General features: G+C 49.1%; 7 protein-coding genes across 7 annotated transcripts; 2 read left to right on the forward strand and 5 right to left on the reverse strand.

Moving 5' to 3' along the window:
• Positions 1-447: 447 nt before the first annotated feature.
• M438DRAFT_269048 (PGAP1-domain-containing protein) lies at positions 448-3761 on the reverse strand (the record flags this gene model as incomplete). The annotated part of the gene is made up of 5 exons (XM_029900303.1): positions 448-912; positions 967-1135; positions 1190-1544; positions 1596-3432; positions 3483-3761. 5 exons carry the CDS (start codon positions 3759-3761, stop codon positions 448-450), a joined length of 3105 nt encoding a protein of 1034 aa, XP_029762659.1.
• Positions 3762-7830: 4069 nt separating this feature from the next.
• On the reverse strand, positions 7831-8559 carry M438DRAFT_176776 (uncharacterized protein). The gene has a single exon (XM_029899163.1). It carries the CDS (start codon positions 8268-8270, stop codon positions 7878-7880), a length of 393 nt encoding a protein of 130 aa, XP_029762660.1. The 5' UTR covers positions 8271-8559; the 3' UTR covers positions 7831-7877.
• Positions 8560-9043: 484 nt separating this feature from the next.
• Positions 9044-11120, reverse strand: M438DRAFT_176764 (DEAD/DEAH box helicase-like protein). The gene has a single exon (XM_029899162.1). The coding sequence runs from the start codon at positions 11098-11100 to the stop codon at positions 9076-9078; it is 2025 nt and encodes a 674-aa protein (XP_029762661.1). The 5' UTR covers positions 11101-11120; the 3' UTR covers positions 9044-9075.
• Positions 11121-11300: 180 nt separating this feature from the next.
• Positions 11301-14132, forward strand: M438DRAFT_333376 (uncharacterized protein; the record flags this gene model as incomplete). The annotated part of the gene is made up of 1 exon (XM_029903599.1): positions 11301-14132. One exon carries the CDS (start codon positions 11301-11303, stop codon positions 14130-14132), a length of 2832 nt encoding a protein of 943 aa, XP_029762662.1.
• A 99-nt stretch (positions 14133-14231) lies between these two features.
• On the reverse strand, positions 14232-14918 carry M438DRAFT_253417 (uncharacterized protein; the record flags this gene model as incomplete). Its single annotated transcript, XM_029899676.1, has 1 exon — positions 14232-14918. A coding segment is annotated over one exon (687 nt), but the record flags the coding sequence as incomplete, so codon positions are not given.
• A 210-nt stretch (positions 14919-15128) lies between these two features.
• Positions 15129-17278, forward strand: M438DRAFT_343929 (phosphatases II). The gene has a single exon (XM_029905096.1). The coding sequence runs from the start codon at positions 15334-15336 to the stop codon at positions 16873-16875; it is 1542 nt and encodes a 513-aa protein (XP_029762664.1). The 5' UTR covers positions 15129-15333; the 3' UTR covers positions 16876-17278.
• Positions 17279-17600: 322 nt separating this feature from the next.
• Positions 17601-18250, reverse strand: M438DRAFT_343931 (NAD(P)-binding protein). Its single transcript, XM_029905097.1, has one exon. The coding sequence runs from the start codon at positions 18229-18231 to the stop codon at positions 17710-17712; it is 522 nt and encodes a 173-aa protein (XP_029762665.1). The 5' UTR covers positions 18232-18250; the 3' UTR covers positions 17601-17709.
• Between the last annotated feature and the right edge of the window lie 105 nt (positions 18251-18355).

Below are 18355 nucleotides of genomic sequence, written 5' to 3' on the forward strand. Positions count from 1 at the left end.
TGAAAAAACACACAATTTGCATACAGTAATAGTAGCAAGTGATGAAACAAAAAAAGGCATGGGAGGGAGGGGCAAAGGGAGGGGGGGTATTTACATCAAGGATCGGCTTTGTCAAAATACCAAAAAAACCACACACTGCGAGTGTTGGGGACAAAGAAAGACTTCTTTCCATGAGCGGGATGCAATAGCACCACAATCAATGTGGGAAAAGAAAAGAAAAGAAATAAAGAAGAGATTAATCATTACAAATATGACACCCCAAAGCTAACAAGAATTTCGCTCAAGGGAAAGCGATACCAAAGAGTCAAGACAGGTAGGGAGGGAGGGAGGGAGGGAGGGAGGGAGAGAGAGAGAGAGAGAGAGGGAGAAGAAAACATCAAAACAAAAACATCTATATACACATTCTCCCTATGCCATGATGTGTGATGGTGTAAACTGCCTATGCAATCAAGGTATTTTCTTGACATGTCCGTCCTGCGGCGGTCCAGGCGGTGGACTCCCAGCACCACGTTGTTCTGCCTCCATGCCTGATCCTCTTTTTCTCAACACTGGTGCGAAGTGCACGATTACCAACCATGCGCAAACGCCGTTGACCAAATGATGCAAGACGTACGCGTAACTGACACCATAGATGGCTGCGTATAGTGCTAAAGCGAACAACATGATATTGTTGACCAGCTTCCAGGGTGAGGATAGGCGAGGGATGATGTGACCTGTGCTCATTGTTTCGACGATGAGGATGTAGGGCATGATGGAGAGAATGTTGTGGTGGGAGGAAAAGGGAGTCAGCCAGTGGACGGCAAGGTTGTGGATCCAGACGACGAGGACAGGGAGATTGATAGGGAGGATCCAGAGCATGAGGACGAGGAGACTGTGGACGTAATTGTAGAAGTTGTAGTTGTTGCCAGAACGCTAAATCTTTGTGTTAGCGTCCTGAAATTAAAGAGCAGCCGGGCAATTGCTTACTGTTTCTTGTGCTAGTCGCAATGCGCGCACCGAGGTTGCGAGTTGCACGAGACAGAGAACTAGATAGGCAAATTGGTAGGGAATGATGGTCGCGACCATGATGAGCAAGATGCTGGTTGTAATGACACGTTGTAGAGGGCTGGTCACTGCGAATGCTGTTGTCGTTCGTCTGTGTTGTTGTCAGATGGACAACTCTCCATATTGATACTCATGTCGAACTCACCTTCCCTCATCGTTTCTCAGCCGCACGTTTCTTATTTTCGTATAGCAGAATGTGAAGATCTGTGTCACAGCCAATGCGATGTAGTTGATGACGATGCAGACGCCAACGCTGATGACTCCAAATAATGGCACCAACCAGAAGAAAAACGGATCGTTAGAGCCGAGCAACAGGTCATTCTTGGTGAATGCTAGAAAAGACTCAGTAGCCTCGTGCTGGGGGCCGAGGATCTCTTCTCCAACTGCTGCAGTGGCATGGTTCGCTAAAGCAAGTGACAAGAATGACAACGCGATAAATAGTACAGGCAGAGACGTGCGAATGCACTGGTCCATGCCCTCGGAAAAGCTCATGAAAATGCCTAGCACGTTGTTAGCATCTCAAATGGTCGTGGAAATCTCATGAAACCTACCAGTAGCATCGTAGACTTTGAACTGTTTTCTCAACACCAAAGCCACCACGACCAAGGGGAACGCGGCAAATACAGTTCTGTAACGCATGTAAAGCTTGCCCAAGCTGCCAAGGATATCGATGTCCAGAGCCACTTCCATCTCTGCGTTGCAAGTTGGGTCCGACCAGATTTGGAGGGAAAGCCCGTCCTTGGTGTGAGCTGCGTTTGCTGGTGGTGGCACGTAGGGAGACACACCGTGCAAGTTGATGTTAACGTCCCCTCGCACGTTGGGGAAGAACTTTGACTCATAAGGCTCCGAAATATATTGTCTCAACAAAGGCTGGAAAAGAGGCTCGCTCTTGCACTTTTGGCGGATGTGCAGCGTGTAAGCCAGCAAGCTCGAATGCACGCGTGGAATGCGGATCTCGTTAACCATGGCACGAGTAGCCGGCAGAATACGGTGCATACCACTCAGCATCAGGCTACGCAATGATCTCTTTACGGTGATGGTTGACTTTGCGGAATCGCTGAACTCGGCGACCACCCAGCCGTCTGTAAGTTCGCTCGCCTTGTCGATGACAGCCACGTACTGGTAGTCAGACAGGTCTTTTAGCGTATACTCGATGTATGTGAACGGCGAAGCATCGTCGAAAGCGAATGCAGATCCTGAAGTCGATGCAGGAAGAGCAATCGCATCAGAGGCTGCGTCTTTGCAGGACAAGCGCATAAAACCCGATGAGCCGCCAGAGAGATCCAAGTTGATGGCATAAGCATTGCCGCCCGCACCGGCTTGAGGAATGTGAGACGAGCAAAGGAAAACCTGAACAGGTCCATGTTCATCGATGCGCTGGTTAGTCAGGACTGAGAGTTTTCGTGTATCCTTCTCGATCAAGGAAGGTACGGGCAAGACATGGGCTTCAGTCTTTGCAGAAGAGCCCAATTGGCGTAAACTCAAGCGTTCGCCGATACTGAGTATGGCTGATGATTGGTCGTCCAAAGAGAGAAGCATTTTGGCCTCCTGCTCCGGGAGAGCCTTTTTCACACTTGGTTCCAAGCCTGTTAGGAAGCGTCTCCGGAAGTGGCGCATGCGCTCCTCGCGTGGGATCGTTTGGGTAGGTTGTTTTACGTCAGCTACGTCGAACAGAGCTTTGATGACTGCTTTCCGGAGCTGATCACACCATATGATGGCCAGGTGATCCATACCAGTCCAGACATGGGGGATAGTTGAGGTGAAGACTGTAAAGCCATGCGATTCGGGCATGAGCGAAGTCAGACTGGCATAGTCTGAAGGCACAACGGTATCCAGACCGCCACCAACGATTGATACCAGAGTAACATGATCCAACGGACTCTGGTCGAGTGCGTAGGAGTTGCGCCAGTATTCGTTTATGTTTTGGTAGGTGTCGACAATATCCTGATCGAAAGACACAGGTGCACGGGCGTGAGGGGCGGAGAGAGTAATTATAGTGTTGATGGTATTAGGTTGGTAGTTGTGCATTGTGAACATTGTACGAGCAACGATGCCGCCCATCGAGTGGCCGACGAGCATGACTGATTTAGGATCGGGTAGCGATTCGTCGCGGAGGCTTCGATGGGGATTGTGGTAGAGCGACAGGATGTATGCGACTGCCTCGTTCAAGTATTCGGCCTGGTCCAGTAACGTCTGGCCGTGGAAAGCGGTGATGTCCTCATTGAAGTCGACCGAAAAGAAGTCGAAGGGGCGCTTGCCGTCCTGCTGGGCTTGCGCATCGTGTTGCAGCACATCGTGGTAGTAGTTGGCTGCCTCTGCTGCCAGAGAGCGCACCTGCTTGTAGCTGCCTGCATTGCCTGGGATGAAGAGCACCGGAATACCCTTGACCTGTGTCTCGTGTCAGCCGCCTTCTTTGTGTCCCTTTGTCTTGTACGCACCCTTGTGTCTTGATCAATACCAGCCTCGCGATACAGATACAGCGAGTACTTTGTCGCGAATCTCGTATGCTCCGTGTCGAAGTCTGTGTACTTGGCAAACGCCGACAGCATGTATGACATGTTGCACCCCTTAGGATCTAGTTGTCGTCCGAGGAAGGATTGCGCTATCGTCGCCAGTAGCAGCAGCGACAAGGCTGTGCAGACCATGGTCACTAACGAACAGGCCCAAGGGCTTCGAAGCCTTGCGCGTTGGCGCTGTTTGCGATAGAAGTCTTCCATCTTGGTGTCGGCCGAAGGCGCCGGCGTGGGTGTGGGCGTCGATTGAGAGTCTATGTCGTCGTCGCTTTCCTTTTCGCGTGATACGGATCGTGTGGTTCGTGATGAGGCAGGTGCAGATGCAGGTGAACCGTCGTTGTTGTCGTCGCTATCCACCTCTTCAACATTGCTTCGCATATTAACCTTCAATCCGTCATCTTCATCGGCGCCTGCGAGAGAGGCCCGTCTTCGCATGAGCAATCTTCGGCAGAAAGAGACAAATCGCCGACAAGTCCGTCCTCGACTTGGTCGGATACACACACAGGTACAGAAGCGACAGAGGGGTGGTGGTGTAGAGACGAGGAAAATAAGTCGAGGATAGTCAGGGCTCAGGGACCTCGAACCTCAATGCTACTGCGGACCCGCGTGCCTGCCAGATGTTTGGAACTTTGGACGAAATACGAGCTGCTTCGAAAAGAACAAAGCACAGGCGCCCTCGTCATTATTAAAAAAACGCTCTGTTCGCTGCTTAACACAAGATAACCCTTCCAGCCACCTCCTTGAGCCTTTTCATCCCACTGCGCTTCCATACAACAGCCCGTCTGCCACCGCGTTTTCCACCCTTCATTGCGCGGTTCTATGCTTGGCATTGTCTGTCAATGATAGGGGTGGATCCAGTAACTTACCAAATGGTAACTGACAGGTAAGTTCCCAGTAACTTACCTCGTAGTTACGGCCGAGGTACGACCGCCCCGCACCGGTGACCTGATCGCCCGCCGAGGCCCTGTTTTTGGACGATTTAGTAAGGGAAAAGGGCCATTTATTGGGTCAGCACGGGTCAGATGTCATGGATTCTCAAAAATCATATTTTAATGATATCTATTGCGAAGAATTCATAAAGTTAAACTACGGCGACGGCAGCAACGGCACCCCTCCGTATGAATAAGTCTTCCGCTAAGCATGGTGTTTATAGCTATTTAAGTTATAGTTTAGCTCTCTAAGGACTGGCCTCGCCGGCGGCGCTATAGAGCCTTAAGTCTATGTTGTTCTTTAAGACTAACTGCGGTCATCTTAAGTAGTCATTTCTAACGGTCGTCGCTCTCGCTAGGGCTACTCTAGAGTGACCTATAGCGACGGTAATCCAGTATATTAATAGGTCTAATATAGAGTCCTAGGGCGAGAATATTAGTGGCCTAGGAAAGACGACCTAATAGTTAATATAGACTGCTAACTCGAAGGAGGATCCGGAGCCGGTATTAACGTACGAGATGCTTAAGACTACGTACCGTCGTTCTTCCTCTTCCTTATAGCCTTAGGTTAAGACTGTCGCTTAGTTAGATAGTTCTCGCTGGTCTAAAGATGTTAAAGAAACTGCTAATAAGGCCTTATAACCTATACAGGTAATGATAAAGTGTCTAAGAGGTTAACATCTATAGTTTAAAGTGACTAAGGCGTAGGAGGAATAACATCGTACTAGTAGGAAGATTCTAGAAGAGGAGGTAAGTTAGCGTCCTCTATTGCCTCTAATTAATCGATTCGAGAGGCGCTAACTAATATAGTAATGTCGTCGATAAGGTTGTCGATATGCACTTCTTCCTCGTTGTTAATACGCTTAAGTTCGTTAATGCAATAGCGATAGATCTTTTGCTAGTTAAGGTAAGCCTTATGTCGCTCTACGCGCCTTTAAACTAGCTCGCGCCGTAATTAGTTAGTCTAAAGGACTTCGCGCCGGTTAAAGGCTCGAGAATTTATGTAGATTACGTATAACATCTTCGTCGTAATAGTCGACATACGAGCTCGGAAGGCGTTCTAGATGTAATTCATTACTAAGAAGGACCGTTTAGAGGGTACTAAGTTCGCCGGAGTGATAGCGAGACGACTAGCTAACTTAGCTAGAGCTAACGCACTAAAGTTGCTAGTAAAGTTCTAGAAGTTCTATAGTTTAAACCTTACTTCCTCTCGCTAGAGTTATGCTCTTAAGAAGACTCCCTTACGCTCGACATAGTAAGCAAGTTGTCGCTAGAATGCGCCTATCTTATTAGTAGGAACATGCTGCTCGAAGAACCGGTATATAGCTACCTACTCCTCGGGCGATTACTCGATGTCCTCGGCATCGATCTAGTAGTTTAAAAGGTAAGCAGCATAGTAGATGTTAGTTGTTTAGATCGTAAGGCGCTCGTCTAACTTCTTAAGAATTAGCTCCTTCTTAGGTAGGTTTAGAAGGGCCTCGAGCTTAAGTCGAAGATTACGCTAGCGAGGAATTACTATACCGACCGTCGACCTATCGTTCTTAGAGAGCTTCTACGTAAAGTAGAACGGTTTAATTAGCAAGGCTAGGCACTTAACTTCCTGCTACCATTCTAATGATTTAATGAGCGTAGAGACATTAACATTAGATAGTAACCCTCGCTGCAATGCCCGTTCTAATATTACCTAATTCTTTAGTAGCGCCATTACCGCGGCGTAGTAAGACCCCTAACGAGTTATATAGGCGATTATAAAGGCATATAACTTCTCCCCTTCCTCGTCGGCTAACTCGAGTAATAACTACTAGACCTTGTTAGAAGCCCTTAGGAACGTTAAGGCTACGTTTACCTCCTTTAAAGTTAAAGAATAGAACTTAATATTCCTAGCTGTTTCCTAGTTAGTTATATCCTTTAATCCGAGCTATAACCTATACTTATCGTATAACACGTAGAACATATGCTTAGTTCTAACATCGGCCTATAGAGCGCGGTAGAAATTGCGCTAAGTAGAGCATATATTAGTGTAGATGCTGTTCCATTTTAAGAGCTTATTTCCCGTTAAGTTACTAACCTTCTCGATTAGAACCTCCTTAGTCTAGTTACTACCTATCGTCGCCCCTCCTCTATTAATTACGTCGACGAAGAATGCTTGCCTATTAGCAGTATTAAGAGAAAGATTAGAGACTCTATCTCTATTGTTTGCACCGGATTTATCGGTAATAAAATTAAGGTATAGGCGGTGACGGTAAGTTCCATGCGGTCGTTTAGCTAAGATGATTTGTTCGAGCTAATCCTTAACTTCCTAATAGCACTTATAGAGTAGCTCTTTTAATAGTCGACCTCGCGTAGGAGGTGTATAATCGAGCTCTAGATTTAGAGCCTTAAACATTACTCTAAGCTCGTGGTTTTTTTAGTACGTATTAAAGGGCAGACCCCCTCGATAAATAGCTATAGTAGCTATCTTATCTAACTTATGTCGGTTTAAAACAGGCGACGAGGAAACAGTACCTTCTACGCTAACCTTCCGTAGGAGCTTTTAACGATAAACATCCGGGTATTAGCTAATTTTAGGGTCCCCTTATCTAACTAGCACCTTAAAGTCTTCGAGGAACGGTATATACTCGAGAAGGTAGTCTACCTTACGGTCGTTTCCATTATTCCTAAGGGTAAAATCTGGACACTAATTGCACTTCTAGACGTCGCCGATATTAGTGAACTAACGACTAATAACACCGGTTAGCTTGCCTCCCTTCTTTGCTAACATTATTACTAACTATCTAATATGTATATAGGACTCGAGACGACGGTCTTAACTACCTCTATAGCCTTAACAACCCCTCACCAATACCGCTACGCCACTAACGTTAAACCCTCGGCCGAGCTCGGCTATATCGGAGACCGGTAAGTTACTCAAAATCTGCAGCAAGTTACGGCAGTAACTTACCTTAAGTAACTTACTCGTAAGTTCCGTAACTTGGTCAAGCCTAGTCAATGATGTAGTTGCAATTGCTTGTTCAGCCGCCGACTTCCGCAAGAAGCTCAACGGCTCCCCTAGTCCCATGCTCCACCCGCTATCCTGATTCCTGACCCCCTCGACTCTGCAAAGGGCTGTGTCGTACATCTTCATTTTCAAAGATACACGGGACGCGCGGTCGGGGGTACCAGCGGCGTCTGGAGACGAGACGCCTCGGGAAACCTTGACCATTCGCTGACCATGGGCTTCCCCGCATTAGACCGAATCATCACTGCCCTCAAGCCTCAAGTAGCAATAAACGTTGGACATAATGGTTCACTATCATAAAAGGCGTCAAGATACTTCTGTCTGAATCAAGGCACAAGAAAAAGACCAAACACGTGGACGGCAGCGTCGCAAGCCATTCAACTCCACCCCTCACTACCCAGAGCAGCTTCCGGTGCAGGATCCCTTGACAACCTCTCCAGAGATGAAATCTGCGTCAGAGACAACCCCCGCGCCTCCATTCAACATGCCACCAAACATTCTACACACCCCATTGCTTGTCTGCCACGTGAAGCTGAAACAGTTTGGCTCCGAGTCACAAGCTCCCATGCAGCCATTAAACGATTCGGTCGTCTGCGAGTTTGACCATTCGCTCAAGTTGGAAAGACGTTCCAGGCAGGTGTGAATGTTGTAGTTGCATCCGCATGCTCCTCGAGCTGTAACGTCTCCGATTGTGATGGACGCGCAAGTTGCTCTGGGCAAGACTGCGCTGGTGGATGTGCTCCCAGCGGCAGTGTCGTTCCCGGCTGCAGAAGTGCTGCTTGCCATCAGTGTGGTCGATGACCCCAGGACAAATGTTCCATTGCTAGTTGTCCAGCTCAGTGGAGGTCCTGATATAGTCGAGGTCAAAATGGTGACGGGTGTTGTCGAAGTTGTCAGGTTGAAGGTTGGTGTCGACGTTCCGGTAGAGAGGGACGCATCAGACGAAGTGGTATTGATCGATGATACAGCAGTCGGATAGCCACTGGACGAGATTAACAAGCTACTCTGTTCGTTTCGTCAATATTCGGGATTATGCTAATGCTATACTCGAGGCCGGCTCACAAAATTCAGAGAAGCCGTGATACTGGGGCTGGGATAGATGCCATAAGGATGGCGTCTTCCAACCTGCGCAGTGACTGCAATCGACAGAGCAGCAAACAGTAGTATGGTAGAGAGCATGATCAGTGTTATTGTGAGGGGTGAGTGAGTTAGGGATTACGGCGAAGAGACTCTATTTATCCTCTGAGCAATTCTCTACAGCCATCGAACTGGAGGATCTGCACAATCCCATCGACCATACACTTGCGATGTTCCTTGCATGTATCCATAAAGAAATGTTGTAGGTGGCTGCCGGTGTCTTGTTCAATGCGTCTTCCCCCACAGGACATGACACACAAACTAGATGCAAACAAGACGAAGGTTGCACATATGGCGTGCGGCGTGCGGCTGCTGGACAGTCTGCATGTAGCCACCCGCTGCAGAGCTGGAAGCACAACATGCTTGTTTGAGAGGTGCAGTCGATCATGAACGTGCAGTCACTCGGCCTCATGACAGGTGTTCCCACCGAGATGGGCAGCGGCAAACGCGCATATCATCGCACAGGGCCGACCTGTACTTGATGTCTTGAGAACCTCTTTTGCATACCCTGCCGCTTTTCCGTTTCTTGTGCTTCTTTGCGCCGGATGTGGTCGAGCTTGTCGAATCTCCCTTTGGCACCATGGAAGATCTTTGTTATCATGTCTGCCGCTTGTCCTTTGGTGGTGTTTTCTGGCGTAAGTTGTCGATCTCGAGGGCGCGACTTGTTCAGCCTAGCGAGTTGTGCTTCCGTAGCGGGAAACCTACGCCATACTGCTCTCGTAACGATGTTTCTCTGGGGAAAGTGCTTGGTCGCATAGGTATCAGCGGCTTTCACAGCCTGCTCCCATGTCTCAACTCTTGCTAATTCTCGGGGCCTTGCATACGGACTCAACGAGCCATAGCTTTCCGGTAGCTTTACAACAATCGTGACAACCCAGGGTTGCTGTACATTAGAGCTGTCTGGTTGAATCTTCAAGGTATCACCACTACCGCTTGACAAGACATACCGGTCAGTACCGACCTGGACCCAAGCAAATTGACTGACCTGCCTGATCCAGGCATCATGTCGAGTGTCCTCTATGAGGTCGTTCACCGAATCGTAGTGGGTGAAGGAGATGGGTGGACCAGACCTTTTCCAATCAGGACGAAGAGGCTCATTCCTGATACTTTCTTCACGTTGCCTTGCCGCCTGACTTTCCGCCTCACGTCTCTCTCGTGTTTTGGTCATGGAGGTGGCGTCTGCACGGTCGACAATTTCGGAAGGGTCGAGGCCAAACAGGGTTGGTGTGGTCACGATTCCGGTACTTAAAGACGCCACCATATCAATGATATGGCAGTCCTCCTTCCCCGGATACAGTCTCAGACCTCGACCGATCATCTGTACCAGAAGATTGCGAGATTTTGTTGGTCTAGCAAGTAACACACAGTCGATGTTTGGAATGTCAGTGCCTTCTGTGAAAATGCCGCAGTTCAGTAAGACAGGATATTCCCCATTTTTGAAAGCTTCCAAGCGCTCGCTTCGAAGTTGCTTTGGCGTCTCACTAGTGATGAACCGAGCATCAACACCAAATTGGCGAAACATTGCTGTCAGACTTGAGACGTGAGCCAGGTCGACACAAAACCCCAATGTGGCCTTTCTGTCGTTTGCTTTTGTAAGCCATGCCTGGACCGTGACTTGGTTGATATCGTCATTGTTCACGGCTCGAGACAAGTCTCCAGTCTGGAAGTCTCCTTGTTTTCCAAGCGACTTCACTTTGCTGAGATCTGCTCCTGACCGCACTGTGGTGAACGAAGCGGTAGATAACCACTCACCCTCAATCATATCCAGATAGCCCTTATGATATACAATCTGATCAATAGCAGCCCCGAGTCTCAGACCGTCATGTCGAGAGAATGTTGCAGAAACGCCTACAAGAGCTGCCGGGGCTCGGTTGTCGGGCATCTTTTGGGACTCTTCATCGAGTCCGAAATGTTTGAGAACATCGAGGTATCTTGCTGCAACGATATGATGCGCTTCGTCTACGAGCAAGAGTTTGAAGCGCCTTGGATCGAACTTTTCAATGCGATCTCCAGACATGATGCTCTGAACAGAGGCAACAGTGATATCGGCGACTCCAGTAGCATGTCTCGAGCCCATTTCAATCTCGATAAGCTTGTTTGGGTAGATATTTTGACAATGGCGAGCGGCTTGTTCTACTAGCTCTCGACGATGGACCAAGATCAAGGTCTGGGTGGCTTCGGGTGTTGGTTCCGGAATTCGTTCGATCAAGTGACTGAAAATGACGGTCTTGCCACTTCCTGTCGCCAATGATATTCCGAGACGCTTCTGACCGAGGTTTAAGTGTTGTAACACTGCTTCGATACATTCTTCCTGATATGATCTCAATTTGATTTGCGGTTTGGGGGCTGCCACCGCAGGCTCAACAGTGGCATATTGACGAAAGAAGTGTGACCGCTGAGATTTTGACAGGGACCAGACACTTTGGCGGCTTATACAATGTGCACGCGAGTCTCTGATGACCTGAAAGACTTTAAGCATCTGTTTGACAAGGATGTTCGAATCGCATTTGCTGTTTCTTCCTCGTCAAGATGGATGCGATGCAGCGATGCGACGATTATGTAATCGTGCCAAGACTTTGCTGATCTGCGCTTCTCTTTCACATGCAATGTTTTGATGCTTCGGAATCTCAAGTTTTATTCTTGCGCCGAAGAACGTATCTTCGGAACACAGACTATGGGATGAGCGACAACGAGGCCGACGGAGGGTCGGTTCACCATGACGACAACGAAGCTTTCAAACCACAGGAAGACTCTGGATCCGAATATCACAGCGAAGATGATCAAATCGACGACGATGATTCCGAGAATGAGGCAAACTCTATACGCAGCGGGTCTAGCAAGACAAGTGCAAGGTCTTCGAACGCTGGATATCTGAAGAAGTCAAACATGAAAACATCTGTTCAACCACAAATTGTCAAATCTTCGAAGGCTACATACAGCGACGCCTATCGTGATTACTACAATGATCACGTGGAAGAGCTTGCCCATCCCTTTCTTCCCAGGACAAGTGGATTGCCTGCATCAGAGATCGGAATAACTGTCTGGACACCTCTTGAGAAGGAAATCCTATTTCAGAAAGTTTCTACCTTGGGTAAGAACAATATCAAAGCAGTCTCGGACGCCATCAAGACAAAGTCGGAATCGGAAGTGCGCCAATATCTTACACTCCTGGACCAAGGAACTGTTGAGGGCAACGTGACGCTAGCACTGCCTGTGTTTTCTGCCGCCGACGTTTCACCAGCGGTTGAGATCAGCAAGCAGTCAGAGGACTTGCTTGAAGAATACGCAGACGGCCTTGCTAAATACCAGCTGAAGAGCGATCAAAAGAGGGAGAAAAAGAGACATGGTGATTACTGGTTGCTTACGGACGAGATTGCAGAAGAAATTGAGGATGAGGTTATGGCGCGTGATGAGTGGTACATGAATTCCAAGATATACGACGAAGAGGAAGACGGGGAGCGAGAACTGGAACCGGAAGACACGGTAGATGGCCAGGACAATTTAAATGGACATCTCAATGATGTCAAGACAGACCAAGATGGCTTCGAACCAGGCATCAATGGCGGACAGAGTATCGCAAGGGAAGGAGCGCCTCAGACCGGGGAGCCTGACCAAGAGTTTGCCGAACCCGCAGAAGAACTCATGGTACCTGCAGCGGAACTTCTCGATCTTCCTATGTGGCTCCGATTGTCTCTGCTGTTCATGCACCAACCGCCAGAGTCAGGCGACAGTTGGACCAACTTCGTCACGTCTCGTCATGAGACGCCATCGATGTACCACACTGCCTTTCAAGATTTTCACAACTTGACAGTCAGTTTGACCCGTCGTCTCGTACAGGCTACTATCTTCCAGACAATGACTCGTTTACGAGCAAGAGACAAGGACCAGCCAAGCACTACGATAACAGTCAACGATGTACGTACCGCCGCCGACATCCTGGAATTGCCACCGAACTCGCGTGAATTCTGGTCAGGCGTCCCAAGAAGACATGGACTTCGAGTGTACGAGCGTGGCTCAAAATTCGCGAAAGGTCAGTCAAGATCTGGTGCCGAGCTCAGTATGGAAGAGACGGAGAAGAGGATGGGCGTTGGTCAAACCTCTACTGTCAACGTCGAAACGGATGACGAAGTTGTTCATAGCGTCGAAGATGGTGTGGAGGATGATATTCTCGACCCAGACCGCTATTACGAAGATCCCGAACTCTGGACCGAAGGGTCTGAAAGCGAAGACGAGGTACCAATTGCTATACCCGACGATGAACAGTCAAACGAATCAGGAGATGAAGCTGCATACGACCCAGCGGACAGCGAAGAAGCTCAAGCTGCTGCCCGAGGGAAACGGCATCGTCGTGGACGCATGGAGCGCAACTTCCAGAAGGCTCATGATACTTACCTCGAAGCTATGGACCAAGAGATCAGTAGAATACATGAGGTGGAGATGTGGGATACTCTCGGCATGCCACCGCCCAATGAGATTAAAAACGAAGAAATCGAGATACCTCGACAACCAGTCAACAAGAGACGGCTCTCTGATATCGTGGACTGGAGGAGCGGTCTCGAGTACCAGCCACCATGGGAGCATGGACTTGAGGCTGTTCAGCCGGAAGAGTTTGCAAACATGTGCAGACGCGGCGAACAGGGGAAAAAGAAAAGACGTTTGGCTTATGAATATCTTGAGCAAAAAGGTCTTATTACGCTTCCTCCGCAGGCGCCTGAACCTATCGTTGTCAGGAAGAAGGCCAATCCGACTGACACCGATGTCGAGATGGAAGATGTCCCGAACGAAGAAGCGGTCATTCCTACAACAGAAACTCTCGACGATGGAGTGCCGAGAAAGAAGCATCCAAACCCTATACTCAGCAGAGTTCAGAGCAGGGCATCCTCCATGAGGGAGAGTTCACAGGATTCTGTTCGCAGCGACAAGTCTAATCCACGAGGTCTGAGTCTGGCAGGTCGTCTACTCAGTCGAGCACCTACCCAGCAAATCGAAAGCAACGCGAAGCAAGTCGACGAGGAAGAAAGACTTGCCGCTGAAAAACTGCAGGCTGAGAAGCTGGCAAAGGAAGAAAAGAGAAAGGCCAGAGCAGCTCGCAAGTTGATGTCAGCAGAAGAAAAGCAGGCGTTAGACGAAGAGCTGAAAGAGGAACGGAAGCGGAACAAGAGACTGCAAAGACAACAAGAGAAGAAGCAAAAAGATGAAGAGGAGAAGCAGAGGATCAAAGAAGAGAAGCAAAAAGTCAAAGAAGAAAAGAAGAGAGCAAAGGAAGCAAAGCGCAAGTCTATCTCAGGAAAGATGTCGGTGGAAACTGAAAGCACTGTCACGCCCAAAGAGGAACAGGAGCTGTCTAGATCCCCAGAGGACGGGGTTCATGAAGACGTGATCAGCCAAGGAGTGAACGCTGAAGAGGATGAGCAAGCGAGCATTCATGAAGAAAGCCGGGCAGAATCAAAGGAACCAGCACGTTCGACAAGATCTCGAAGCAGGAAGCCGAAGAGGAAATCTGGATTCTAATGTTCATCCTCAACCAACCAATCGCTGGAACTCCTTATCAGCATCACTATACACGTCAGGATCTGCATCTCGACCATCGACCAGAACTTCAAACCAACCCTCGCCCTCTCTGAATCTACAGCTACACAATTTCCCACCCCACCTTAGCAATCGACTTATCATGCTTCTGTATATGACCTTCCACACGACTTCATTGAAGCATTCGTCCTCGTTCCTCACAACTACTCTTTCAACATTGTGTAGATTCTTCAGCGTCTCGGAAAGTGTGTATGATAGAGTATGTGCCGAGTCCAAGTCTGCAATCTCGGCGTAATGGCGATCGTATTGCGCAGGACGTCGCGGTACAAGAACCAAGGTTTCGAGTGAGAGATGTTGACATCCAAACGGTACACCATTCCAAGACTCATTCAGAGCGCGAAGACGATTGATGCGACCCACGAGGGTGATGTGTTTGAGCTGCGAGATGAGCGGGGCAGGCAGATTGGCGGTGCAGAGACGCGAGAAAGCTTCCGGATCAGCGTAGTTGCCGCCAATTGCAAAGGAGGTGCGTTGGAGATGCAGGAGCTGTGTTTCTCGGTGCATCTGACGACATGTCAGGAGGAGTGGTTGTGCTCGAATCAACACGGCGTCGTCTAGGCTGCTAGACTTGCCAAAGTCGGCGAGGGTCGGCTGTGAGGTGGAGGTGTCATTGGTAGGGCAGGTGTAGGGACATGTTTCAATGAACAGGAGGTCATAGATTTGATTTCGAAGCTCAGCAGGGAGTGATAGTAGAGATGACATGGTTGTAGATATGTTGTTGAGATGGAGAAACAATGCTATCGGTATCCTGAGAAAAAGGACATTGATGTACAGGTACAATGACGATAAGAGACGACATCGGAGATATCGGACGAGTGGACAATTGAGCCAAGTCGATTGGCATGAGGTCCTGGGCATGCATTGACGACCATTAATTGAAGGCTCTACGAAACTTTCCAGCTACATCTCCACGTTAATTGCTGCTGGTCATGCTCTCTATCTCTAGAACGTCTAACAGTCAGGACTCCAAGCTGAAGAAGGTGCTGGATTGGTCAAAGTGCAGGGCTCCGAGGCATTGAGCGATGACGTCGGTACTTTCAAACAACCAAGTTTCGCAACCGTCACACGCTCGCTCCCAAACAAAGCAGACTGAGCTTCTGCAACATTCACAAGCACATCAGCAATGGCCTCAATATTACGACAAATCGTAGCAGGCCCTCGCGCCCAACATCCAGAAGCCGGCCTGGATCTCTGCTACGTGACAGACAACATCATCGCAACTTCCGGCCCCAGCGGCACTTACCCTCAACTCGCCTACCGTAACCCCCTATCCCAACTCGTCGCCTTCCTTGACAAGAAACATGGTGAAAACTGGGCCATCTGGGAGTTCCGCGCCGAGGGGACCGGATACCCTGACTCTGAAGTCTACGGTCGCGTCAAGCATTACCCTTGGCCTGATCACCATCCCCCGCCATTCGCCTTGATTCCGTTGATCATGGCTAGTATGCGCAACTGGCTGAAGGAAGATAAAGAGAGGGTCGCAGTGGTACATTGTAAAGCTGGCAAGGGACGCAGTGGCTCCATGAGCTGCAGCTACTTGATCTCGGAAGAGGGCTGGAAGGCAGAAGACGCCATTCGCAGATTTACCGAGCGCAGAATGCGTCCTGGCTTTGGTGCTGGCGTCAGTATTCCTAGCCAATTGCGCTGGATCAGCTATGTGGATCGCTGGACACAACACAAAAAGACCTATGTCGAGCGTGAGATCCAAGTCATGGAGGTACATGTTTGGGGCTTGAGAGATGGTGTCAAAGTCAGCGTTGAAGGTTTCGTTGACGAAGGCCGTGTCATCAAAAACTTCCACACCTTCTCCAAGAAGGAGCGCGAGATCGTCCGCGGCGAAATCAAGAAGTCTGGCGGCTTTGCCGACGCCGTCACCGCAGTCATGGGCATGAACAATGCCGAGAAGAATTTACAACTAAAGGAAGCGGAGAAGCTCGAAAAGGAAGAGAAGGCAAAGGCTACAACAGACACCGTCACCAAGGACAAGTTGCACAATGCCACCGGCGACGTCGTCTTCCGCCCCTCCCACGACCTCATCCTCCCCACCAGCGACGTTAACATCGACTTTGAGCGAAGGAATAAGGCAGGCTACGGCATGAGCATGGTAACAGCCGTTGCCCACGTCTGGTTCAACTGTTTCTTCGAAGGCCAAGGCCCCGAAAACGCCTCCAAAAACCTCCCACCCGCCAACTCCGGCGTCTTCGAGATCGACTGGGAAGCCATGGACGGCATCAAGGGTAGTCTCAAAAAGGGCACAAAGGGCTTCGACAAACTCGCCGTGGTCTGGAAAACGGTGGAGCAACCCGAACGAGGCAGAAGAACAAGTGTAGTCATCAACGAACCACCACCAGGCACCGACGTCCCTGAAACCGGAGCAGCAGATTGGCGAGGCCATCAATACAACAACCCCTCACCAGGCCAAGGCAGAAACCTAGGCTTGCGAAGTGAAACTCCCGCCAGCAGAGATGTCAGTCAAGCAAGCAGTACAAGAGAAGAAGACGGTATAGGCAGCGACACCGAAGGCGTGCAAAGCTATGTCGATGGAGGAGTCAAGGGACATTCCCAAGTGCAGCAGGAAAAAGCAGTCCAAGTGGAGAGAAAAAAGGGTCCGTTGCCGTTGAGTAGTGATCTCCCCGGGCCCGAACATAAATTTGCTGATGCATGATATTTCACAGAATGATTTGATGTGGCTGAATCCTGATTGCAATTGATCGATGCAAAGCGAGAGTTGTTGGTATGAAATCACGACAGCATTGTTTCTTTTTTTTTTTTTCTTTAGACCACGATACCTCTTCTTTTCTTATGGAAGCATTTTCCTTGTTCTTTTTTTCTTCTTGTGGATCAAGCTTCGGTCTCTTTCGCTACTCCTAATGTGTCTCATGATTTTTCCTTTCTGATCTTTCCGTTTGTAATCATTCTCATGCTGAGATGTTATCGTGGTAATTCTCTTTGCATCCTACAACTCTGCAGACAGCAAATTTTCAACGTCACTCTCGATGAAGCAGCTGAAAACTCGCTCTGGCATCTTCTCCTAACATCTGCTAACACAACTCAAAAAGCAAACGCAGACACCTTTCTCCATATCTCAAGCCTTCTGCCCATTAATCTCCTCGACCTTCAACTTCAACCAACTCTCATAACTCGTGGGCTCCCTCCCCGACAACCATCCCAACACGTTGTTATTTCCAACCAGTCCCCTCTCATTATAATACAAAAACATCCTCGCGCCAATCTCCTTGGTCGCAGCAGGAGGCTCTTTGCCCCCATTGATCATTTTGATCGAGATATTGACGGCGTCTTGGAAGGATTTTTGCTTTACCGCGACATCTTTGCCAATGTGTTTACCAACCAGCTCGCACACTTGCGTATACGAAAGAGGCAGCGCGGTGCTGACGAGTTGATACGTGGCAAAATAATGCTCTTCCGCATGTGTGATTACTTTCGCGGCGGCTTCCGCTACATCCAACACGGTGACGAAACTGAATTTCGTGTCGGGGTTTCAATTGGCTTGATAGATGGGTGTTTTCTGCGACATCAGTAGGGCAAGCGGGAGCATTTCCATCATGTGTGTTGGTTGGAGTATTGTGTAGTTGAGACCGGACTCGATGAGGTATTCTTCCGTGTATCGTTTGCAATCGTGGTTCAGCAGTTTGCGGAGGTGGGGGAAGATGACACTGCTGTAGATCATGTGGGTGAAAGGACCGGAGGAGGAGAACCGTTGAGAGATGGCTGCGTCTATCATATTTATGCCCAATTGGGTTTCATGGGGGTGGAAGGGTGGGTCTACTAGGTGGCAGGTTGTTACACCGTCTAGGATGCGGTGACAGTCGGAGGGGGAGGCCATGTCTGCTTGGACGACTTCCACTCCGGGGTATTTTGAGGAGAGCATTCGTTCGGATTTGGAGCTGTTGCATTGCAGACGGAGTTTCTTGAATGATTTGAGGAGATGGGGTATCAAGGCGGATGACTGTTTGCCTGAAGCGCATGTGATGAGGATGAGATCGTTGTTGAAGTCTGGCATGTTGAGCGAATTGGGTCTGACGGCTGCAGAGTATGATGTTGTTGTATAAAAGAAGGTGCGCTATGATATTGCAAAGCTTGTGTGATGATTGAGAAAAGAGTACTCGAGTATCGAATGCAAGAGA

The sequence above is a fragment of the Aureobasidium pullulans genome, assembly GCF_000721785.1.
Source record: "Aureobasidium pullulans EXF-150 unplaced genomic scaffold scaffold_5, whole genome shotgun sequence".
Classification (NCBI taxonomy): Eukaryota; Fungi; Ascomycota; class Dothideomycetes; order Dothideales; family Saccotheciaceae; genus Aureobasidium; species Aureobasidium pullulans.

Coding starts and splice junctions, on each gene's coding strand:
- M438DRAFT_343931 (XM_029905097.1), bottom strand. CDS start 18,231: ATGCCAGACTTCAACAACGATCTCATCCTCATCACATGCGCTTCAGGC.
- M438DRAFT_176776 (XM_029899163.1), bottom strand. CDS start 8,270: ATGGCAAGCAGCACTTCTGCAGCCGGGAACGACACTGCCGCTGGGAGC.
- M438DRAFT_343929 (XM_029905096.1), top strand. CDS start 15,334: ATGGCCTCAATATTACGACAAATCGTAGCAGGCCCTCGCGCCCAACAT.
- M438DRAFT_176764 (XM_029899162.1), bottom strand. CDS start 11,100: ATGCTTAAAGTCTTTCAGGTCATCAGAGACTCGCGTGCACATTGTATA.